This window comes from Balaenoptera acutorostrata, chromosome 2 (assembly GCF_949987535.1).
Source record: "Balaenoptera acutorostrata chromosome 2, mBalAcu1.1, whole genome shotgun sequence".
In the NCBI taxonomy this organism is placed as follows: Eukaryota; Metazoa; Chordata; class Mammalia; order Artiodactyla; family Balaenopteridae; genus Balaenoptera; species Balaenoptera acutorostrata.
In genome coordinates, this window is record NC_080065.1 from 108,673,206 (window position 1) to 108,699,605 (window position 26,400).

General features: G+C 35.7%; 1 protein-coding gene across 2 annotated transcripts in view; it reads left to right on the forward strand.

Moving 5' to 3' along the window:
• The first annotated feature begins 6,002 nt into the window (after nt 1-6,002).
• Nucleotides 6,003-26,400, forward strand: part of SRFBP1 (serum response factor binding protein 1) — a 61,525-nt gene continuing 41,127 nt past the window's right edge. For both annotated transcript variants that reach the window (XM_057541095.1, XM_007188472.2), the window contains exons 1-3: nt 6,003-6,190; nt 16,898-16,986; nt 18,068-18,140. In XM_057541095.1, coding sequence (XP_057397078.1) covers nt 6,155-6,190; nt 16,898-16,986; nt 18,068-18,140 — 198 coding nt within the window. In that variant the 5' untranslated portion in view covers nt 6,003-6,154. The remainder of the gene's footprint in view (nt 6,191-16,897; nt 16,987-18,067; nt 18,141-26,400) is intronic.

Here is a 26,400-nt window from a genome sequence, read left to right on the forward strand (position 1 = left end):
ATGTTCCTATAAAAGGGTTTCATGTTCAAGGAATTCATGGAAAAGACTCTGACAAGTACAGGTTTCTGGTAACTGACTATACTGCTGAACTGAATGAATAAGCATTTTCAGAACTCTAATCGAAAACTGACGAATTCATAAAAGTGCTAACAAAAGATCAAGATGAAAAAAAAAATTAATTACATGGGAATGAGTGAACTGATGAGGATGATTATAATTTTTGTGACTTTCTGTTTGAATAAAAAAATATATAAAGTCTGATAGATCCATCTATTTTCCTTCTAATTCAAAAATGCTATCGTAAGCCATTCATTCAGATTGATTTCTTTAAGATGCCAAGTTTCAACTGTAATGTGAAATGTGGAGAACAACACTGCCATCCAGGGGATAGAGGATTGAAAATGCAGAGCCAATGTATGGACACCAAGGAGGGAAAGAGGCTGGGCGTTGGTGGGGGGGGTGGGGGTTGGCAGGGAGTGATGAATTGGGAGATTGGGATTGACATATGACATATATACACTAATATGCATAAAATGGATAACTATTAAGAACTTGCTGTATAAAAAAATAAATAAAATAAAATTCAAAAATTCAAAAAAGTATATATATAATAAAAAAAAAAAAAAGAAAGAAAATGCAGAGCCAGAATAACCGAGAAACTTAATGCAGTGGTTCTTAGCTGGGATTGAAAACAGTTGTGTTGGAATCTGTTGTGAGGTGAATTACTAATAATAGCTCAAGTACTAAAGATTGTAAATGACATGCTGAAAAAAATGACAGGTGTGCCAATAATAATTTCTCTTTAGCACTTATTCAAGTATGAGAAAGGTGTAACATTTCTGTTTTTTTAAACCCCATAGCTTTCTTTTTTTAAAAAAACCATTTTATTGTGGTATAATTGACATACAAAAAGCTGTAAATAATTAATATTTTCAACTTGATGACTTTGGAGATAAGCATACACCGTGAAACCATCACCACAATCTGTGCCATTAGCATATCCATCACCTCCAAAAGTTTCTTCCTGCCCCCTCTATCATTATTTGTGTGATGATATAAACACTTAAATGCTTTTAAGATTTGTCTTCTTAGCAAATTTTTAAGTATACAATAAAGCATTGTTAACTATGAGAACTATGCTGTACAGTAAATCCATAGCACTTACTTATTTTGTATAACTAAAACTGTGCCTTTTGACAAATACTTTCCCATTTTCCCCTCCCTCGGGCCTCTGACAACCACCATTCTATTCTTTGCTTCTATGAGTTTGACAGCTTTTGATTCCTGATATAAGTGGTATCATGTAGTATTTGTCTGTCTGTGTCTGGCTTATTTCACTTAGCATAATGTCCTTCAGGTTCATTCATGTAGTTACAAATGGCAGAATTTCCTTCTTTTTAAAAGTTGAATAACAATCTATTGTTTGTGTATAACACATTTTCTTTACCCAGTCATCCACAGATGAACATTTAGATTGCTTCCATGTCTTGGATACTGTGAATAATGCTGCAGTGGGCTCAGTTACCAGGTGATCCTACCATTCTATATTCCCACAAATGATGCTTGAGAGTTCCAGTTGTTCCAAATCCTCACTAGCACTTGTTATGATCACTTTTTAACTATTCTAATAGGTGTGTAATTGTATCATATTGTGGTTTTAACTTGCTTTTCCCTGATGATGTTGAACATACTTTCATGTGCTTATTTGCTATCTACATATCTTTTTTTTTAATATACCATTTTAGCCATTTTAAACTATTTATTTATTTATTTATATTTGGCTGCATTGGGTCTTCATTGCTGCATGCAGGCTATCTCTAGTTGCGGTGAGCAGGGGCTACTCTTTGTTGTGGTGGGCGGGCTTCTCATTGCAGAGGCTTCTCTTGCTGTGGAGCACAGGCTCTAGGCATGCAGGCTTCAGTAGTTGTGGCATGCAGGCTCAGTAGTTGTGGCTCACAGGCTCTAGAGTGCAGGCTCAGTAGTTGTGGTGCACAGACTTAGTTGCTCTGCGGTATGTGGGATCTTCCCGGACCAGGTCTCGAACGCTTGTCCCCTGCATTGGCAGGCAGATTCTTAACCACTGCACCACCAGGGAAGTCCCACATATCTTTTTAAGTGTATTTTATGTCCGGATCTTTTGGCCACTTATTTTATTGGGTTCTTTTTACTCTTATTGAGTTTGGAGAGTTCTTTACATATTCTAGATAAAAGTCCTTTATAAAATATGTTAGTTGCAAAATTTTCCTCTCCATGTAGAGCTTATATTTTTACTATCTTAACAGTGCATTTTGAAGAGAAGTTTTAATGTTGATTCAGTCCAGTTTATCAGTGCATTTTTATATGGATTCTGCATTTGTTCTGATATCCAAGAAATATTTGCCTAACCCTAGGTCGCAACGTCTTTGTCCTATCTTTTATTCTAGAAGTTTTACAGTTTTGTGCTTTACATTTAGGTGTATAAAACATTTTACATTTTTTTTTGTATTTGGTGTGAGATGTGGGTCAAAGTTAATTTTTTATATGAGTATCCAATTGTTTCAGCACAATTTTTGAAAAGGCTACCTTTCCTCCACTGAATTATCTTTACAACTTTGTTGAAAATCAGTTGTCCATATATGCATGGGTTTATTCCTCAATTCTATTCTGAATGCTAAACATCCATGAGTTTAGCTGTAATCTAGAAATGTATGATTATAATTTTTGAAAGTGCAAAATGATAGAAATGTCAGTCATCAGGCATGTTAGATAAGGAGACTATTACTTTTGAGGTAATTTCCTTTTTTCAAAGAACGTGGGTGTTATAGACTGAATTGTGTCTCCATATATTGAAACTCTAATCCCCAATATAATGATGTTTGGAGATAAAGTCTTTAGGAAGTCAATTAAGGTGAAACGAGGTCATAAGGGTGGAGCCCTAATACAATAGGATTGGCATCCTTATAAGAAGAGGGAAAGACATCAGAGAAGGCGCTTCCGGGTATGCACATTGGAAAGGCCATGTGAGGACACAGCAAGAAGGCTGTTTCTGCAAGCCAGGAAGAGAACTCTCAGGAGAAACAACCATGATAGCACCTTGATCTTGGACTTCTAGCCTTCAGAACTGTATGAAAATAAATTTCTGTTGTTTAAGCCACCCATTCTGTGGTATTTTGTTGTAGCCTGAGTAGACAAATACAGTGGGATTTGAGAAAGTCTTAAGAAGTTTGAATTTGGAAAACCTGAGTACCCATTGTATATGCTTGTGAATCCTTACTTCCACTAAATGTAACACGGCAATAAAGAGGAAAAAGATCTTATACCAGTTGCTTTTAATGATAATAGTTTTGTTGTTTCATATCTCTGACAGCATTTAAATGATCCAGGACCAGCCCTTCAGGAATAAAAGGGGCAGGTGTTGCTTTCTAGAGAAACTTGTAGCCTGATGAACACAAATGCATTATTATTACTAGAGGACATGTGTATAGCTTAATGAAAGCAGGTTAGTTAGTAGAATCACCTCTGTAAAGAATCAAAATGATTTTTGAGGTTGTAACATCAAAAGATAGAGATGGATTGATATTGAAGTGATATATCAGGTACAATGAAAAACTATGAGTCACTTTAAAAATGAATATCTAAGGTTGCTGAGAGCTTATCATGTAAAAGAGTAGACAGTACATAAGAAATTTCAAGTTAAAGTAGAATATTGTAAATAATATAAGAATGAACTGCAGATGAGAAAAACTAACTTCTGTTGGGGGGCTATGAAAATAATTCTTAAAAAAGCATGTATAGGGCTTCCCTGGTGGCGCAGTGGTTGAGAATCTGCCTGCTAGTGCAGGGGACACGAGTTCGAGCCCTGGTCTGGGAGGATCCCACCTGCCGTGGAGCAACTGCGCCCGTGAGCCACAACTACTGAGCCTGCGCGTCTGGAGCCTGTGCTCCGCAACAAGAGAGGCCACGATGGTGAGAGGCCCGCGCACCGCGATGAAGAGCGGCCCCCCTTGCCACAGCTAGAGAAAGCCCTCGCACAGAAACGAAGACCCAACACAGCAAGCAAGCAAGCAAGCAAGCAAGCAAGCAAGAAGCAAGAAAGCAAGCAAGAAAGAAAGTAGTAGTTACAGGTTTACCAGGGGGCGAGCCCAAGTCGGTCTGTTACTCTACACCTAGGAAGCATATTTAAAAAAAAAAAAAAAAAGCATGTATAGAATGTGAACCTGTCTTGAAAAGTAGCACTTGAGAAAACTGATCTGGCAGAGGGAGCATCATAAGCAAAGGAGAGAGCTTCTGCTAAGAGAAGGTAGAAAACAAATGCTGAGCCTGAAGAGACTGTGGTGGCTAGAGAAATGAGATGTTGGAGAACAAGAGGAGTGGTCAAGAGAAAACACTACAGAGACTTTAAGAGCTACAGACAAACTTCATATTGATACATTCTTTGAAGCATTATGGAATCATACTAACACCTCTCTCCTAAATTAGAAGACACATTTTCCATAAAGCTCTACATTTGTCTTTAAAACAACCTTTCCTGAGTATTTATGTATGAAGTGCCTACTAGCCACCTGGGGTGAAAAACCCCTGCACTCCAGGAGATCAGTTTTAATGAGGAGAAGTAGCTGAATAAGGAGACAATTAAAATTCAGCGTATGATTTATGAATGCAAAAACTACCTTTATGCAACGCTAGTCAAACAGGAAGTCACACATTAATCCGATTGTGCCCAAATCACACACTGAAGAATACCAATCCAAACACAAGACTGAGTTATTGTAAATTGAGTACAGAATAGGAGTCAAGAGCATTGGCCCTGCACAGGACTGTCTTCCTGGACAGAAGCTCAGAAGTGGGCCTGGCTTAAATTTTCTTTCAACACAGTCTTGAAATACTTAATAAGTTTATCTGTGAATTGGAGTTCTGTAAGTGAAATCCAGTGGGACAATGAAACATATGTCAAGGGCTTAGTCTCAGGTCAAGTGTGGTCTTCCCTGCCACATACTTCCATTTGGGTTCTCTGGCTTCCTACTTCCCTGTCTCTGCCCAGCAACTACTGCCATCTTGGTCCAGTACAGGCACTCCTCCCTGAGTCCTCAAGCATGGGTCCCAGGCACCTGTGAAGATGTGCACTAACCCCATGGCATCCCTGTGCTTGAGGGAGCATCACATTAAATACCAAATAGAAAGCACATGACAGGTCAAAAGACACCACGGAAGAAAAGAAGAAACTTTCTCCTACTTTTTGAATGGGGGGGGTCCGGCATTTTCATTTTGCACTGGGCCCCTTAAATTATGTAACCAGCCCTGGAATACTGTAGCAGTGGTCGGCTCCAGCTGGGCAACTCTTGACAAGACACTTGGCTCCTCGAAAGTTCGTTTCCAAACCTGTAAAATAAGAATAATATTTCCTATCTCATTGGATTTGACTATTTTGGAGATAAGTCACGCAAAGGGTTTGTCCCAGCACTTGACCCATTTTAAAGCTTTATACTACCAGGTGTTAACTATTAATATGTTATTTAACTCCGACTCAGTCCCTCATGTGTCCTCTACACGCAGCCTAATACTTCAAAACAGCCAATCTCACAGGCAGCATGAAATGTGCATCCTGGTTTTGCTTTATAAGTTCATTAGACCTTCTTACAGTGTGCAGAAAAATATGTCCATGCTTGAGCTATAAAGTGAGGCTGGTAAAAAAGCTGAATCTAACAGATGTGTTTGTAAGAAGCGCAAAAATCTTAACAAACGCTAGATAAAAATTCGGAGCAAAACTGGTCGCTCAAGTGATCCTTTCATAAAGGCTTTCACCCTCATTGAGACACGAAAAACAAGGTCCTTACACAGCTGGACCCACTCTGCGAACGAATATAAGAAAATCAGCATCTTGAAAAACTTCTAAACAAGGCAACGGCTTCTGGAGCGCCCTCTTTGCCACCGGCCCCTGCCTGGTTTCCATAGGAACGCGCAAATCAGACGGGGAGCCCTCCACGCAGGAAGTTGTTCTCCGTCACTTCCGTCCTTCACCTCAGAGTAGGTGTACCTTTTACTTGCGCTTCGGCAGAAGCAGTCGGCGGATGAATTTTGGGCCAACGAGGCCGCCGTTGGAGGGGCGTGGCAACGCACCAGCGTTCTGGCCGATGCAGTTCACGTGCGGGCAGCAGGGGATCTTCTTGGAGCTGCAATGGCCCAGCCGGGGACTTTGAACCTCAATAACGAGGTGAGCACCGAGTTCTAGAAACCTGTGGGACTGACCTTTAGGGCCCTCAGAACAGCTCTGCTGCGTCTTTTTGAAGGGCCTGGGCGAGGCGGGAGTCAGGCGAGTTTTCCGGAACTCCGAGACTGACAACCGTAACTCCCCACCCCCACCTTCCCACCCCCTTGTTTCTAGGTGAAGCGTCTCTGGCCCTCAGTCCTCGTGAGTTTTTATTTGTGGTACTTTGGGAAGATCATTTAATCTCTTTATTTAGTGTCCATCTGTAAAACGAAGCTCATGATAGTACCTTCCCCAACAAGGCTGGAGTGAGAATTAAATTAACTGGAGTATGTAGTGTTTGCACAGTGCCTGACAGTAAACTCTCAGTATATATTTCCTGCCTTTTGTTGACTGCAGAAAATGAAAGGGAGAGATTGAGAGCTGTAGCTTTTCCTAAGAAATTGTTCATCTTGAATGAGACCGTATCATTTATAAGGATGTACGCTCGCTCAGTAGCTCATTTCTTCTTTCAGCTACTGTCCTATTTCTCTGCTTCCGTTTACAGCAAAACTTTAATACTTGCTGTCTACAAGTTTTCATGTCTCCTTTTCTCTTAAATCCAGTCTCATCAGACGTTTGCCCTCATCACCTCCACCATTACGTGTCACCAGGTTACCATTTCTGTCATTATCCCCTTTCTAGTTTCTGCATCTATTCAAGGAAGTCGTAGTCATCAATGACTTAAAGTTAAGCTGGAAAAGCGGGGATCAAATGAGGACCTCACAGCTACAGCAAAGGAAATTATTCGCCGTTTTTATTAAGTGGATATATGAGTCTGCTGTGAGCAAGCCACTGTTCATATTACACAGTTCTGTAAGCAACCTGTACTCAGGTAGGAAAGGGCAAGCAACATCCATCAATGATACAGGATAATGCTCATCACAGAAAAAAGTTACGTAGTGCAGAAAAGTTTCCAAAGAGGGCAAGATGAAATGAGTGATACTTGTTCTTGGTCTTTAAGGGTCCTACACAGGAATTGCATTCAGGAATTCAATGATGGAGAAGGAAGGTGTTCTAACCAGAGGGACCAGTATAAGCGAGGAAAGAATGGGAGTGGGAAGCCCCTTGGATTGTATAGGAGTAGATAACTCTCTACTGATGAGAACTGGTGAGATAAAGTAGGAAATAAAGCTGAAATGTATTATTGCCTTACTACCAGGTTAGTAAGTCTGGATTTCACTTGACAGTGGAGAACAGGGTATATTGAAGAGGAGAACTCTTGAAGGTGTTTATATTGATAAACATATGTTAAGCTTGTGCTAGTTACAGAAAGCATTTGGTGTGTTTTTTTTTTTCCATTAGATTCCCTAGGAGGTATAAAAGATCTTAATCGGAGTGATGTCCTTGGAAATTCACTGGAAATACTAGTGAACTTCCTGTTCAATTTCGAAATTACTGCAAAAGGAGTGGTGACAGTCATTTACCCCACTCTTCACTTAAGGCTCTTTCTTTTTCCACTTAGTTTCCAGGCCTCTTCAAAACAGTTAAAATTTGACCTTTAGGAAGTCTTCACTAATTCACCTCAGTCTGGGCTAGGTGTCTATTCTTTATGCAACCAGGATGCTTTCTACTCTGAAAACACTTGTTTACCTGTTTCTCTCTTTTGGTGTGTATGTCTGTCACCTGCAACATATGTGGTCTGTAACTGTTTGCTGGATGATTGAAGGAACTTATCCAATTAGGAAGTTTATACATCCCACACTGAAGTAAACCTTACATGTTCTAATATGAAGGTAGGAAAAGACAGAAGAAAGTGGAGATGGTGGAAGAAAAGTGTTATAATTTAAAATTAATGGGAGAAACACTACTAAGGGAAAAACATTTGTTTACATAAAATTTGAAAAACAAAGGGGGAAAAACGGGACAACCAATTAGAAAAAAAAATACAGCAAATATGACAGATAAATGGCTAATGTCATTGCTATAAAATAGCTCATGGAACTTTAGAAAAGTCATCTCATAGAAAATTGGTAAAAGAAATGAATTAAAACTTCTTCATGGAAGAAATATATATGAAAAAGAGTTTAAATTCACTGTTATCTTTCATATCTTTCCATTACTTTTCCATCATCACCCCTGTCTTAGTCCAAGTTATATCTCCCAGCAGAACTGCTATCCTAGCCTCCCAACTACTTTGACTTGTTTTCTCATCTCATCTCTCTAGTATAGCTGGAGTGCTCTCTTCAGAACAAATCTAATCATGTGTTTCCTTGCTTAGAACTGATTTGGTGGCTTCCTTTTGCTTTTGGTCAAGACCAATCTACACAAAGCCAGTCTCCACTGTTATACCACTACCCTCACCGCCCTCAGGCTGTGTACTTCAGCCACACTGGCTTTCCTCCACTATCTAGCATAGCCTTCTGCAGATCTTTTGCACTTGCTGTTCCTTTTACCCACAGCTCCTTTTCCTCTCAGTACATTTTATACTTCTGCTTAGTCACTTTCTCAGGGAAATGCTTCTTGACTTTCATTTACTCCTTTTGTAAGCTTTTGTAGCACTATTTACTTCCTTTTAGCATGTGTAAGAATTGCTTAATGTGTGGGGCATGTGAATGTGAGAGAGAGATTTCTTATGCCCTCAACCTGACTAAATTTTCGCTCACCATCATATCCTCAGTGCCTGTCTGTTAAATGAGTAACTTGAGGCATCATTTTTATGATCCTTAATAACTTAAATTAGGTCTCCTTAACTGAGATTCAGGAATGAATTTCAGGGATCGTATAACTGCCTGAAATTATGTGTAATTTGTTGTATTTAGCCTGTCTCTGGGGGAGGGGGAAATATTTCATAGGTTTTATCATATTTGCAAAAATTTGTAAATCTCTGGTATTATCTTTGGAATATTGGTACTCATATCTGTGATTAATTTGATTGGAATCCTTTTTCCATAATTTTTAATTATAGTCTTTTCTTTTAAAAAGTTATGTGGCCAGCTAATTTACAGTATATTTAATTTCCCAAAATGTCTTTTGTGAAAATAAAAGCCAGCTTGCAGACACAACTATTATATTATGCTAACTTTCAGTGTCTTCAGCTCTAATTCTATTTTTTTTCAGTAATTTTCCAGGGCTAAAGTCTGACATTTATAAAACACTTCCTGGCTGTAGGTTCTTAAAATACATGTATTCTTCTGAAATAATGTAAAATTCTACCTTTACTTTTTTTTAAAATAAAGTATTACTTTTTACTTTATCTTATGATTATTTATTGCATATTTTATCTTCACAAGCACTCATGTGGACTTTGAAGAGAGAATATTTAATTGATTTATTATAGCAGCTTCCCTAATCTTTAACATAGTACCTTGTGTATAATAAGTACCATATACTTGCTGGGCATACAAAAGTATGGCTAACTCAACTTGAGTTACCTAATGTTCAGATGAGGGGGAGAAATCTGCTAAATGAAGACTTTTTTTCTCCCTTTCCATTAGAACCAGAGAAGGGATGTACAATTGAAAACAACAGTAAGCGTTTAGTGAGTAAAGAATTTGCAAAACTAGAGCTGGGTTTCCTCCAGTCATTTGTTTCTTTAGGCAGCAGTGATATATAAAATCAGAATTAGGAGGTGAAACATTCTGATCTGGTACTCTAATTCCACAGTAGGGCCAAAGGCTACTGTATGAAACTTACATTATTTTATTCTTGATAGCAAATTATTAAGAAGCTCATTAGAAAATTGCTTTCCATGTCCTGCAAGATAGTAAAGGTAGAAACTAAAATGCCAGAGAACAAAATGATTTGCCTTTACTTATTTGTAAAAGATAAGAATGTCAAGAATTGTGTTTGTATGTGCTTCTAAGTTTCAAAGCTCCAGATTCATAATTAAATATGTGATATTTTTAATAATTCTTTACTGAAATAGTAAACTAGGGTCCATCCTTAAGGAGAGAACCATTTTCTGTTTGGTTGTTAAACAATTCTGGGAAGTTTTGCTAGGTGGCAGCATATGCTCAAGTTGTAGATAATCACCAAGCACTCTAGAATTTTAAAATTGTTGCTCATCAGAAATAAAAAGTATAATTCAGTAGTAAATTATCATCCAAATGGCCAAATTAGAAGTCCTCTGTATAAAGCTGTAATTAATATTGTTAACTATACAATAGTTCAAACATATGGAAAATGATGTAACAAATGTCCTTATAATCTATTTTCTATATTAGCAAGTGTCAATATTTTGCCGTATTGTAATGCTTAATTCCACCCATCTTCTTTTCCACCTTAGAAGTATTACTCATTCAGTGTGTTTTCTCATATGTATTTTTTTTTTTTAATTTTTATTTATTTATTTATTTATTTATTTATTTATTTTATTTTTGGCTGTGCTGGGTCTTTGGTTCGTGCGAGGGCTTTCTCCAGTTGCGGCAAGTGGGGGCCACTCTTCATCGCGGTGCGCGGGCCTTTCACTATCGCGGCCCCTCCCGTCGCGGGGCACAGGCTCCAGAAGTGCAGGCTCAGCAGCCGTGGCTCACGGGCCCAGCCGCTCCGCGGCATGTGGGATCCTCCCAGACCAGGGCTCGAACCCGTGTCTCCTGCATTAGCAGGCAGATTCTCAACCACTGCGCCACCAGGGAAGCCCTCTCATATGTATATTTTATAATTTTCATAACATATACCCATATTCATACCCAGGGTATAGTATTGTGTTGTGTATTTTTACATTTTGCATGTGTGGTATTATACTGTATAAATGCAGTATCATACGTATCACTCTAAAAGTTACTTTTTTCACCAAACAGTATTTTCAGGGTTTGTCCATAATACATGCAGATTTCCTGCATTGATCTAAAATGGTACATTGCTTATGCTTTATTTATATACAATATTTTATCTCTTATGCAACATTTTGTAAAAATGCTGCATTGAATAGTCTTGTGCGTAGCCTCTTGCTATAGCTGGAGGTATGTCTTCTGGACAGATTCCTAGAAGTAGAATTTTTGTTAGGTGTTACCAGAGTTTCCTCCAGAAGGAGTATACCAATTTGCATTCCTACCAGCAATGTATGAGAGAGTGCCTGTTTCCTCACAGTCTCACAAACAGAATGTGTTGTCATATTTGTTTGTATTTGCCAGTCTGACAGGTGGGTAATGAATAAGCAGAAGTTTTAATATATTCTAAGAAAAAGATATACTCAGATTTTCCTTAGCACTGCAGGCTTCTCTAGAGCAACTAGCTCTTAGAATAATTGTTTTCTAATAACCATGGGTTTTTGTTATAAGTTAATTCATATGTGTAGCAAAGTTAGTCCATTACCAAAAAAGGTTGGCTAATTGACTGGCTAGCAGATAGCCAACTACGAGTCCTTTCAAGGTAACATTTATGTTTACTTTTGTCTGTGAACCAAAGTTTGCTCTCAGCTTTGTAGATCGGAAACTTGCTATTGTTGTCACCCCAAAAGTATTCTCAAAAAAGTATTCTCTCAAAAGCAAATTCATATCAACCATAAACTTATAAGAGACCATATAAATAACAAAGCTAGTTTATTGAGAAAAATATCTAATACGGATACTAATGCTCACATTGTAAGACACATTATTTTCCTGTCTACTGATCCACATCAGTAACTTGAAATACAGAACCACAAAAAGGGTTTCAGGTGCATGATTCAGTGTTGGGCTGTGATACATCTGTCCCCATAATTGAGTTATTCCAGTACAAATTGGAGTTCCTAGGTCTTTGAGCTGGGGAACCTTTCTTTGGAATCTTCTTGATTCGGACACTGCCAGCTTTTGCTCTTTGTGGTTCTTTGTGTGTTTAAGTTGACTCTTGCCCATATGTTCACATGGTCTTTTCCCAGTCAGGTATATTAGCTTTTTATTTATTTATGATTGTATTTTTGTACTGTCTACCTAAGAGTTGATCCAGGTTACATTACTGTGTTCAGATTTCACCAGGTTAACTGAGGGCATCTCTATGCCTAGGTTCTAGGCGACACCTCATTTTCAGTGCGTGTATTTTGTGTGGATGTGTGTGTCTTACCTCTTTTTCTTGTGCTCTTATAGATTATTAAATGCATTATTTTGCAGCTTGGAAGCACTCAGCTTGGGCTTATCAGTCTTGGTAATGATGACCTACAGAGTTTTGTCCTTCAATTTTTGACTTCAAACTCTTCCCTTCCACTTCTTTTTCGTTTTGACTTCAAACTCTTCCCTTCCACTTCTTTTTCATTTTGTCTCTTCTCTTTCAGCACTTTTCATTATTCTGCCTGTTTTGTCCTTGCTTACTTTATTTCTCTTTCCTTCTTTTCCTCCTGAACAATATTATACTCTTTTCACATTTCTAACAATGACAGTTCTATTTGCTTTTGGTTGAAGAATTCACCAAAGCATGTTTCCCTTAAGCAGTACATTGGCCTTCTGACAATACTGAGTGTTTTAGGCCTATTTGTTGACATCTGGGTTATCTGTCAACCAGCTTCATAATTCCTGGGTGACAAATGAATTGACAACCTTTTAAATCCTAACTAAAAGGCTACTGGTAGCTGTTTGTCAGTTTTACAAAAATAAATTTAAATGCTTGGAGAAAGCTAGGTGTTTGGGGCAGGCAGTGTGAGGAAAATAAAAGTAATAGTTCCATTTTTACATGAAGTGAATATACTTTTTTTTTAGTATATTAAACTTAACAAATACTGGAAAAGTTAATAAGCTAGAAAAGCATTTTTTAGCATTCGCATGAAACTAAGTACATGGCGCATTCCCTTTGCTTTTCAGAATTCCCTTATGCAGTAATGACAAACATAGTACTTCTTAAATTGGAATTTTAAAATTGGAGTCTAGCTTTCCCAAGATTGAAATGTAACTGAGGACCAGTTCTGCCCACTGCAATTTATTAATTAAGTTTGGTTAAGAGCAGTTAGCAAATAGTATATAATCATCTCATGCACCTACAGGGAACAGCAATTAGCAATATTTGTTACTATATTTTAATGCATAATTTATTACTTGCTATTTATTTTATGAATGACAACTTTCAAAAAATGTATCATAACCCCCTATTATGCTGCTTATGAAATGTAGCAATTCTTTTTTCCACTTAAACCTGCTCTAAATGGCTTTTGTTTATGCAAGTATGATTTTTTTCTAAATAGATCTAACTTTGAAACAAATTTCAGAGAGGTTAACATATCTAGTGGAAATCTGATTACATTCTGTTATTATATTATTCTTTTGAAACAGTGAATGAACAAGTGAGTATTGCTCCCTTTTTGGTCATTTACTTAACAAATATTTATTGAACATGCTTATTGTATGCCATCTACCATGCTGGGTGTTAAGATGCAATGTTGAATAAAACCAGATATTTGACCTTCGTGGAATTTATAACCTAGTGGGAGAAAAACACATTAAGCATAATCAGATTAAAAGTAAAATATTAAACTTAAAATAAGTGTCATGATAATTCTAGAAACATTTTTGACCCCTGAGGGAGGCCAGGAGACACTTTACTGAGAAATGACAGTTGGGCCAAAATCAGAAAGATAAGATGTTAAGCTAACATGGAGAGAAAGCAGTCCTATCAGAGAAACAGCAGGTGTAAAGATTTGGTGGTATTTGTAAGCATGGTGAGGATGGAGTAAAAGATGGCCCATGTGGCCATTCTAAAAGCAATTGGAAACCAGTGAAGAGAGTTAAGTAAAGGTGTTACATCAGATCTAAGTGTTAAAAAATGTATTCTGATTGAGTTGTGGGTAACTGATTGGAGAAGGGCAGGAATGGATATTGAGAAAACAGTTGCCAGTAACTCAGCCAAGAGAGCCAAGAAGTCAATATAGAAGAAAAATGGTACAATTTGAGAGGTAATTAGGAGATAAAATTATCAGGACTTAATAATAGATTCATTGTGAGGGATTTAGAAAAGAAAGCTACCTATAATGAGCCTAGGTTTATAACTGAAAGGATTGTTCTAGTCCCTTAAATATGAAACACCAAAAAAGGGATCCAGTTGGGAGTGAAGAACATGGGTTCAGGTGTGAGTTGGAGGTGATATTAAGCATACTTAAATGTCAAGTAGGCAGTTACGCATTTAGGTCTGGAGCTAAAGTGGAGATCTCATGTGAAGGTAGGAATTTTCGAGTCATCTTTGTTTAGGTAGCAAATTAAAACTGTATACACACATAAGATCACTTAGGGCTAAAAAGTATATCTTGAAAAGAAGAGCTGGCCTAATCAGTTGAAGACTGATTAGAGGTGGATGTGCCTTCACAGAAGACCAAAGTGAAGTAGCTAGAGAGAAAGCAGGAAAACCAGGATAGTATTCTGTTACGGAAACCAAAGGGAGAGTATTTCAAGAAGGAGAAAGTGTTCAACAGTATCAAATGCTGCTGAGATTTCAAGCAAAATGAAGTCTGAAAAATTCTTGTTGGATTCAGGGAATTTTAGACATCATTGGTGACTTCTAGAAATCATTGTGACAGCTTTTAGTAGACTGATGAGAATGGAAATTAAACTGGAATTATGTGGCATGCAGATAAGGAGATGGTGAGTTTGAACATCTCTAAAAGCTTGACTCTGGGGCAGTTGAAGAGAGAGGGTGCTCCTAGTGAACTTTGTAGTGAGATGTTTGTCTTGTCTTTAATGAAAATGACTCAAACATGATTAAAGATTAGTGGAAAACATCCATTTAAGAGATTGACAATGCTAGAGTAAATGGACAGTTTGTAGTAAGGGTTATAGGAAGGTAGAAGAGGATGGGATCCAAAATACAGTTAAAAGATTAACCTCAGAAAAGTTCAGGGATATTTCTTATATTGTAACTTTATTAATAGAGGAGGATGGGTGATGCAAGTAAATTTACATTCATGGTAGTAGAAAGATGATGTTTCCCATCTGATGTTTATTTTCTCCATGAAATTGAAAAAGAGAGAAGAGAAAGGTTAGATGTTTTAGGAAAGCAGACACAGATTTAAAATAGTCATTATAAAGTGAATTGACCAAAATACATATGTATAATAGGATTGCTAGGAAGTGTAAGGACCCATTTGAGGTTAGTTATGATGAATATCTAGTAGATAGAATGCCTCAAATATTTCCTGGCTCTTGGGGTACTGTGATAAAAGAACTCAGAATGTTGTTTTTATCCAGGATTCACTAGAGGGATTGCTAACCAGAGGGATGAGTTTAAGGTATTGGCAAGTGTTGATTATGTACCTAAACTGGATAAGAGAAGGAAAATTAAAAAGAAAAGGACTAATCATTTGAGAGAATGTATAGGGGTCAGTGAACTAGTGGTTCCAGTAAAGTCGAAGACCATTATGGTGGGTGGGGTTGAACAAGCAAGCTGAAAGAAGTTGTGATCTCAGTGCAGAGTATTTGAATTGATGGTTTTAGAAATGGAATAGTTACGAGCAATGACTAGAACTACAGTGTGACCATGGAAGTGGGTGGCTATGATAGAATAGATTAGGTCATTAGAAAGGAGGAAGTCAAGAAGTGAGGATATAATATTGGGGTGGGTTATTCAAGTAGGCACCTACATCACCCAGAATAATGGCAAAACTTAGGGTGGAGAGAAATCGTAAGTTGGTTGCCAATATTGTCAATGATAAGGGGGTGAAAGATATTAATGAAGGGTAAGAGGTAACAGCTAAATGCAAGAGCCTTGTAAAAACAGAATGATGTTGATACTGTTATTTTGGCAAGAAGAATTTGAGGATTATGTGTGCCAAGCACTCTTGCAAGGCACAGAAAACATGTAAATATTGCAAGGCCCCTGCCCTTCAGGAGATTATAGACAATAGAAAAAAGACAGCCTCATGAGCAGTTAGTGACAGTACAGTGATAGGTGCTATCTACAGGTATAGTGGGAACTCCAAGGATGGAATGGTTATCTAACTGAAGAAGTCATTGAAGGTTTCACCGGAGCAATTATCTCTGAACTGAATTTCATGTAATTCCTGAAGTGGAGGAGGGGTGAAGGACATTACAGGACGAATTATAAGATGTATGCCTCTTAACAATGATAGATAAAACATAAACTCAATAGCATCCCATTGCACTAAGTACTATTATAACATGTAGTTCTTTATCATTGGAATATTTCTATCTCTTGGCCAATAATTCTATTTCTTTGTTCTTAGACCTCAGCATTGTTCTGTAATGGGGCGATTTAAAGTGTGTGTGTGTGTGTGTGTGCGCACCTGTGTGTGTGCCCTTGTGTTTTTTGAGTTATGCTTGAAATAATTTATTACTGAATATAAATGAAAGGGGTGTGCTAAAAACAAGTAAAATAAAATCACTTTCATGCATTTGCTTTTGTTAATACAAATGCCCATTCAGTAAATTAAATTCCTACGATTATTGGTGAAGCTTTGTTTTAAACCACAAGGATTCAAAGATAAATGTGGTGGTCTCTGATGTCAGGGAGCTCACAATTTATTATGTTCCAAGCCCAACAAGATATAAGTGTAATTTAAAATACTAGCCACTGGGAATGCTGTGATTTTTTTTTTTTTTTAATAAGTTGTTTCTCCTAAGTCCTCAGACGCATATTTAGAATGTTGATTTCTTATTCCTTCACTGTTTATGGAAGAAGTTTGATTTCATCATACTATGAATATAGTTAAATAAAGCTTTGATTAAAGTGGTAGACTTATTCTATAATATTAATACTCAAAATAAGGTATGTTTCTTCTTGAATTAAGAACCTCTCTAATTTTGGCTTTATTCCTTGAAGGTTGTGAAGATGAGAAAAGAAGTGAAGAGAATCCGAGTTTTGGTTATCCGAAAACTTGTCAGGAGTGTTGGCAGACTGAAGTCAAAAAAGTTAGTCATTTAAAGTAATGGTCCTATGACTAATAAAATGTCAAAAGTTGTCTTTATTCAGTATTTACAAAATTAGAGGGTAGGACCTAGAGGAGTAATTAAATGTCTTACTCATACAGCACTTTGTTTTATATGTAGATAGGATCTGAGTGAGATAAAATGTGCTCTGTCAGCATGTCCTTACATAGTTTGGACCATATTCAATTAAGATATATGATAAATTCTGTTTTTTCAAAACTCTTCTTGTGGCTTTTTCAAAGTGAAAATCCTTTGGGGTTACTTATGTATTTTATGTTATTAGAAGTTATTTTTTTAAGATGTTGATATAGTTTAACAAATCAAGTGATACCTTGAATCAGTTATAAAGATTTCATATCACCTTATTCCTTGAATTGATAATTAATTTGAAATCTTTAGTACCTTTTGGAAGTGTTTATCAAAACATTGTGTTCCATTTAATTTTTTTGAAAGAATAATGTTTTGTATTTTTGGTATCACTAGTATTAGAGAAAAAGTATGTTGTTTATAGTTCTTATGCTTTAAGCATGAATACTTACAAAGTCTTCAAATGTGTCTTGTTTCTGATTAATTTCTTGTTTTTTCTTTTGTAAATGTTTCATAAGATAGCCCTTCTCTCTGATATAATCATGTATTTAACATCTTTATGTATTTATTTAATTCCAGAGAACAGTTGTCATTTAATAAAATTATATCCAACCTTGTAGCTTATGAAACTTAACTGTAGCTTATAAAACTTACATGAAATACAATGTGCTATTAATCGATTGATTAGAAAGTATTATTTGGCTTTCCCATTAAGGAATTAGAAGGCAAACTGTCTATCAGTGGTAATAATCATTAATATAATACCTGGACAGTGCTTATTTTTGCCAGAAGCTTGGGTTTGTTGATGGAATTGGGGTATGTGTTGGATGGGGGAGAGGGCAGTGCAGGATAACAGAATGTTTGTTACTTAGAGATTTATTAAGCTCTTCTAAAAGAAATGGAGAAACTTTTCATTATGATACTAGTCTAAAATAAATGGTTTTTCTGGCTACATATTGTAATGTGTCTTTTGCAGGGGTACCAAAGATGCACTGTTGAAAAACCAAAGACGAGCACAACGATTGCTCGAAGAAATTCATGCCATGAAGGTAAGAAATTGTGTGGATGTGTATATATGTGTGTTTCCATGTCTCCTGTCAGCCTGCATTCTGTGTGTGTTTGGTGTTACTTATTTGAATATAATTGTGAGTTTACCAAGACTTAATTTGTGTGGGTCTGTTTGGTGAAGAATGTAGCACGTTTAGAAAATTGTAATATGTTTGTTTGCATTATTCTATGTTTTTTACTGAAGTTGTTAAAGTACTAGACTAATTTGAGTCAAAACTATGCCAAACTAAACTCATCTATGTTTAATAATGCTTCATACCTAAGATTTTTATTTTTACTGTAACTTTAAGCATGAAGTCTAAGTTAAGATCAAGTCTAAGTTAAGTTCATGCTGTTTGGTAATGTGGATGGTGATATTGGTGGCTGACATCATGCTTTGCCTATTGCCAACTCAATAAATTTTTGTGTGGTGGTGTCAGCATTTTATTCAGCTCTGTAGTAACTTGAAATAAAATTAGTATTGGACCAAAATGATCCGTATTTTTGTTTTTCTTCAGCCAGACTCTTCACTAGCATAATTTTTAGGTCTTCTCTCTGTTCTTACTTTGTGGAAACTTTCATTTACCAAATGACATACTATTAAATGTCTGGGAGACTGTTTTATTGCAGAACTGAAAAACAACATTTGGTACCAGCAATTACCTTAATTGCAGGGTCATTTTGCATGTATGTTTGACTACTACATTTTGGTAGAACTTCTAAGTTTTGAGATAGATAAAAGAGCAAGAGAAATCTCTAACAATATTTTAATTGAGTTAGATTATCAAAGCTTCTCACAATTTTTTCCTTTTGAAGGATGATAAAGTGTCCTATAAGACAAAGTTATCATAGTTAATCTGAATAGAAACCGATGTAGGACATGATTCTTTGGTGTGAGGTATGGTTTTTGTGGGGGGGGTTTAAATTTGTTTTATTTTCACAGGACTGTAAAATTCATGGAATCCATTTGATATGTCATAAGTTTTAATACCCTTGTTGCCCAGTCATTCATTCAAAATACTCTGTATTTGACTCTTAATTATTATTTGTATCACTTTGTATTACACATCATTTAGACTTTTTCTTTTTTTTTCCATAAAATTCCTGTGAGAAATAAAATCTTTAGAGATTTTTGTTTTTGAGGATAACACTAAGGTAGGAAGTTATGGTTTATGCCGTTGTCTTTCACTTTCTCTTAACCAAGCTCCTTACTAAATTACATTCCTTACCTAAATTTTTCCCTGTAATTTCTTCTGAATAGTCATTTTTGTAGTCCTAAATTATTCAGAGGCTTTGAGCTACTATATAATTGCTGATTTTATTTTACCATGGAAAGGATGGCTTATATATAATAAGTCTGTGTACAGTATATCAGGAGTTTGGTAACAAAAGGTATTCATTAATCTTTAAAATACTTCCCTCCCATAACTCTCAATAATGAATTTAATTTAGTTAATTAGAAAGAAAAGTTGTCCTATTTTATCTGTATGTGAAATTATTTTCTGTAATTCGTAAACCTCATCAGCAATAGAAAATCAGACTCAGTGATAATTAAAGTTCATAGGTTTACAAGATTACTATGTCATGATCATAGTTTTTGTTTGTTTTGTTTCTGTTTTTCCTTGTGTTTATAAAAGACCACTATGGAATTGTTGCCTCATAGAAAGCTAAAATTCCTAACCTGCTATAGTCCTTGAATTCATAAAATTAATAGTATATATATTCCTTGAGTTAATGTCAGTGGTTAGCGTGGTTTAATTTGGATACTCTGCCTTCAACTTCTTTTGTAATGGTATTTAAAAACTGGATTAAATCTAAGTATAAAAACCAGAAAAAGAGTAAGTCTATATGTTTGCTCTCCTTACATGTCAAATTTCGTTCTTCATCCATGGTTCTTTTACAAAATTGGTCTACTTTTCTAAAAGAAGCAAATACATAAAGCATTTTTTTAAATTGAAAGGTCATTTGTAATTTCTTAAGGGAGTGTTTATCGTGTACATGGGAGTATCAAAGAAATAGTCACAAAACAGAAAGCTCACAGTCTCAATTAAATTTGGTGAAAAACCTCTTCTTACTCATTTTTCCAAATGAATTTTTTCCTTGGCTCATATACCATTACATTTTTAGTCTTGTTCTTGACATACTGTCCTATACTTGCTTTATATGATAATAGGGTATTTTGTTTCAAGAGGACTTCCTTAAGAAGAAAACCTGATATATTTTTAGAAATGGGAGTTTGTTTTTTCTGACCAAGGGGAAGAAAATGGCCTGATCTTTATGATACTATAAAATGATAGATTCCAGTTTTATAGACTGTAATGTATAAATACGAAAGAAATCTTTGCTACCTTTTCTAATAGTATTCACACTTTTAACTTTGATACTAGTATATACACTGGCTTTTGAAACAGTTCCTTTTTCTTTGGATATTAAAGTAGCTTATTGACTTTTACAGATCCCTAAGTTATTTAGCTAGAGAAGGAGATGGTAAAATTAAAGCATACAGTGAAATTAATCAAAATGTACAAGAAATCTTTTTCTCAACAATAAAGGTAATATAACTAGCTTTTATTATTTACTATGTGCCAGGCACTATACTGTATGTTTTATATTCACTATCTCATGAAATAGATATTATTACCCCTATCTTACAGAATAGGAAACTGAGGCTTAGAGAAGTTCAGCAGCTTGTTCAAAGTCAAATAGTTGTTAGGTGGTGAACTAACTGTAACTAATTATAAAGCTGATACTGTTAGCCATTTCACTGTACTGCTTCATTAAGATGAGAACTTCTGAAATATATCCAGTCTCTACTCTCCTAAAGATTGGATTAAGTAATATAATAAGCATGAGACTTTCCCTCTAGGAAAAAAAAGCCCAAAGATGTGTAACAAGTTTTCAGATTCTTTAATTCCTCACAGCTAAATATACCCAGTTACCTCTTTTTTGTTTTTTTTACTTTCTCCTCTCTGAGGCCATTAATTTTCCTTATGCTGAATATTCCTATGCAATGATCATTTGTATATCCTGTGAGATCTTGCTCTGCCTGCTACCTTTTACTTCTCTATTTTAAACCTGTTTCACCTTTTGTTGCATTTTTTTTTCTGTTTTTACATGTTCTACTCTCTATTATTAAAAGCATCCTTTGAGCTTTATCAGCTGTTAGGATTGCCTTGTCTCATGCTCCATCATGGCCTGTTTCTAAGTGGTTGTCATTAGTGGATCACAGATAGGAAAATGGTGTAGATTATGATCTTTAGAAGCATTATATAAAATAAAGTAAAGTAATACATTATCAAAATAATATGATAACTACAGTTGACCCTTGAACACATGGGGTTTGGGGCTCTGACCCTCTGTACAGTTGAAAATCTGGGTAATAATTGGGTATAACTTAGTGTGGGACCTCAGTATCTGTGGTTCTGCATCTGCAGATTCAACCAACCTTGGATTGTGTAGTACTATAGTATTTACTCTTGAAAAAAATCCTCGTGTATGTGGACCCATGCAGTTCAAACCCATGTTGTTCAAGGGTCGACTATATATCATATAATTTGAACTTCACAACTCTAAAGTGGGCAAAATCTTAACTTAAAGGACATATTTAGACATGTTCTAGACTGCACACACCCCTTGGTTGCGTGTTTGTCATATATAGTCATATATTAATTCGAATTTTATGGTATTTCAGGTTATATATGCTTTTTAAAAATTTATTGAGATTTTTCTCTGTAATTTCACATACTATGATTTTGTTAAGTTTTTTCCATTATGAATGCTTAAAAAGAAGTTTGCCAAAGGGTAAAAGATGCCTTATTTGTCCTGAAAGTATACTGTGTTAATTATTTGTGTCAAATTAACATTTAATTCACTTATTCTACTAAAGTAATAGTATTAATACTATTGTTATTCTGAGATTGTAATTATTTTTGATAGTTTCATCTTTTATTTGTAAGCCAATCCAAAGAATCATATCATCAAATCAGACTCATATATTAGAGATCTTACCTAGAATCCAGCTTTACTAATAGTTTCAAAGATAGATGCAATCAGAAGGCATAGGTGAACATAGGAGAGATTTAGGACTCTCCATGATTCCATAGGTCCTTCCTTTCTGCATCAGACATGTACTTTCTGGCACAGAGTAGATGAGATCTTTAAATGAGGAAGTTTAGGTATTACCTAATAGCAGTGAGCATTTAGATTTTGAAACTTATGCATTCTGTACCCCAAGGTTGTGTAGCTTACATGATATACTCCAATGTGCCATCCCTCATAAATTCATAGATTCTGGGTTAGTTTACTGTAAGCATCCTTAACAACAGGACATCCCACTGAGAGCATTCATTAGATAAGGACTTTCCTCCTAACAAAAATCATTAGCATATTTACCAGGAGAACCAGTTATCAGCATATTAACAAGTAGATTAAACTCCATCACCTACTTTTCCCTGAGTTTCTTCCTTGTAAGGGACGTGAATAGATCCCAAGACAGCTGTTTTAATTCTTCCCCTCTCTGATTTATAATAGTATGCCTTTTGGCATTTTTTCCTTTTGTTTGTATTTCCCTCTAACTTTTTGGAAAATATTTCAAACCTATAGAAACATTGTAATGTTACAGTATAATAATAATACATTGTATCACATACATGTTTGTCCCTTTACTGGTAATGGTGAGTTCCAGTCACTTGGTTTAGATGTTGTCTGCCAGATTCCTCCCTTTTAAAGGTACCTTTTTCTGTTTGCATTTGTTAAGTAATCTATGAGATGATAACTTTGAGACTATGTGAATATCCTGTGGTCTTTTCACGCAGTGACTGATGTTCTTTGGCTGAATCAGTTAACAATTTTTTATTGTTTCTGTTTCTCTGCTGGGATTTTTTATTTCTCTGATAAGATTTTAATCCATTGAGAGGAATTTTTTTTTTTTTAATATAATCGAGGATAGTGATAATAGCCGTTTGTGCTTGTGGAGAAGAAAAGATATTTCTTTTTCTTGGTTCTTCATCTGCTGGGTAATTTTGTTTGTATTTTTGTTTTTGGCCATGCCGCGCAGCATGCGGGATCTTAATTATTCCTCAACCAGAGATCGAACCTGTGCCCCCTGCAGTGGAAACACGGAATCCTAACCACTGGACTGCCAGGGAATTCCCATATGCTAGGTAATTTTGAATTGTGCTCTGGACATTATGAAGATTAAGCAGAGATTCTGTGTTTGGTTATTTTTCTCCAGTGAGTGGTGGCTTTATCAGTTAACTTTTGGAATAAGCTTTAATTTCAAACAGTGTTTCTTGGCCAGCACCTCTGGCCTCAGTTCAGATCTTTTGCCTTTTAGTGAGATGCTTTGAATCTGTTCCTTGGATGAGTTATTTAAGTTTAGGGGTTCCTTGTGTGGTTCTTTCCCTCCTGGGTTTCCCCTGCTCTCTAAGTGGATAATGGACCCAGGCGTCACTGTTCCATATGTTCCTCAGCCACTGCTCCTGAACCATGCCGACTGCAGTTAGTCTTAGGTTGCACTCTGAAGAGATGATGTCTTAGTTGTATAGCTTCCCATCTTTACTCCTAGTTTGCTTAGACTCTACATCAGAGCCTGTCTTCTTTCATTTACTCTGCTTTACCCTCAGGTAGGTTTTTTTGTAGTGTGTCCAGGTTTCATGTTTTGCTTTATTTTGTTTTTTGGAGGAAGGGTTAATCATGTTATCTGTTAGTACCTTAGTCTGTTATACCCAGAAATGGAAGTAGCGAAAGTTAAAAGTAATTGTAAATAGCTGAAAAAGAGGACTGAGCACCCACGACACTGACACTGTAAATTTAGGTCTTAGAGAGATGGAATAAGTAAAAGAGACTGAGAAAGTGTAGGCAGACAAAGAGAACCAAGAGAGTATGGTATCTAGGAAACCAAGTGAAGAGACTATTTCAAGAGAACTGAGTGATGAACTAGGTGTTTATGTTGATATTGTTGTTCTTGTTTTCAAAATTAGCAATATTATTTTTAAAGTGTAAACTCATTTATTAGATCATAATTATTGATGAATTTTTCAAGTTGTCGTTCTTCTGTGGTCTAGAATACTTTGCAGAACTGTGCTGATTGAATTAGAAACGGTTTTGTTCTTGCTCATGTGATCCTAAGCATGCCTTCTCTCCTTCTTCCCCTTCCCTGTCCTATTTCTTTCTGTTAAAGTATATTTAAATCTCAAAAGTCTGAAATTGTTTCCACATTCATATTTTCTTCCTTTACGTCTGAAACCTAAAAGCTGCAAACACTGTTCCAAGTATGAAAGAGGGATAATGTTTCTCTTTCTTGTTTGCTTCCCCATACTCATTGAGCATACCCACATTATGGTCTTTTATAGCTACAAGATCAGCACTATAACCTGTAATTCTCTTTTATAAATCTGCACTTTTAATTTAGATTATTTTTCTCTAATGCATTATAGAAATCAAGTAATAAAGAATTCCTTTAAACCTTTAGATAACTTTAAAGATCCTCAATAAAAATTTTCAACTTAGGGTAGTATGTCTAGTTTGTTGGTTTTAAAGTTAATTATCAGAAACAGAAGAATGAATAGGCTCTCCATTTTACAGCCAGCTTAGCCGGTGCTCTAAGAGCGGTTAACTTCTAATTCAATTTTCTTTAAGGGAGAATGTTTATTGCCTCTGAAGGCAAAGCAAGATGCCCTGATTTAATATCCTTCTATACTCAACTTGTGACATTTGAAATGATAAACAGGAAATCATAGTGGTGTTTTAAAAGGGCAAGGGGTCAGTATATACCGCTCTCCTCACACTCATGCAGCAGTGTTTAGAAACAGATCATCGCATTGGAATTCTAGTTTGCTTTCCTGGCATGTGGTTTCTGCAGCTTTAAGCCAGTGTTTTGAATAGCTCATAATCCTGAAATCCTTAGCAGTGTTGCATTTTTAACGTGTAGGGGTCATGATTTTCATTGTAAGCTGTGTTGATATAAAGATGTTATATCAAGTCTATGGTGGCCTTAAAATATTTTTGTCTTTTAAATAAGAGCAGTGGTAGCAAATAAAAGTGGTATCCATTCTCTGCTTTTTAACCTTATTGCTTCTATTTGAAAACAAAGGAAAAGGTACAGGTCCTTGTTGGTAAAAGTGAGGTGCTATTACCATTTACTGAGTCATTATATACATTTAATTTTAAAATAAAAAACTGACTTTGGAATTGCTTCAGTCCAGATAAGCCTAGTTCAAAGGCTACTGAGTGTGTAAACAGGATTTAGGGGTAGGAAGGAAGGAGTATCACATGAGCCTTTTTTCCAAAAATTTTATTTTTTATTGCTTTCTGTTTTGTTTTGATTTGATTTTTTAAGTTTTGTAAGTTTGGAAATTTGAACTTACAACCTTGGCAGGACATTCCTACTAACTGTGAAAGTATCCAAAGCCCTTTTCAACTATTAATTTTAAAAAATTTGGACAACTAATAGTACTATCCTAATTCCAATATGGAATAATGTGGTGATTAAGAAAAGGGGCAAATATTACAACATATTTTGTTGGAAACACACAGTGGGAGACAAAGGGCCCCAAAGAAAAGCAGCAATAAGAACAGTAAATAACTTTTTTTTAAATGAGATTTTCTTTTTATTCAACTGCGATACCACCTGAATTTTGGGTTAAATGGAGACAGATTATTTTTAAACATTTACACTCCTTAACTTGAACATATGTTGTATGTTGTTAGATTTCTGTTGTAATGGAAACTCTGTATTCTTTATGTTTTTTTCCCCTATATGTTAGAATAACTCATGTTAGTGTTTTGCTACTCAATTAGTATTTTGTGACGAGAAAAACTCAGTAAATGTTCTGTTTTTTTCTTGGCTGTGAAGAATTTTATTTTTTTCTCTACCTGCCACTAAATTATGTAAACTATGTAGTCTTCTAAGAAATAAAAATAATCCCAAGGGTAGTGATTGCTCCAATTAAAAGTGCTTTTTTAGCAATTTACATTGAAAATGTGTAGTTCTTTTATTCTCCCCTTCTATAAAAACTAAACTCTTTACAAGGCATATTAATTTTATGTATGGGTGAGGTAGGGAGAGAAATTCTCACTTTTTTAATTCTTGATTTTTGTTGAAACTCAGTATATTAAAGTAGAACTTATGAGTTTTGGTGGTAGTGAATCAATAACTACAGTTGTTCTTCTGTTCATCACAATCTAAGATAGCCTCCTAGTTTATTAATGATCATATATCTTCTAAGACCCATAAAATTTGCAACCAGAAAAGAAAAATGT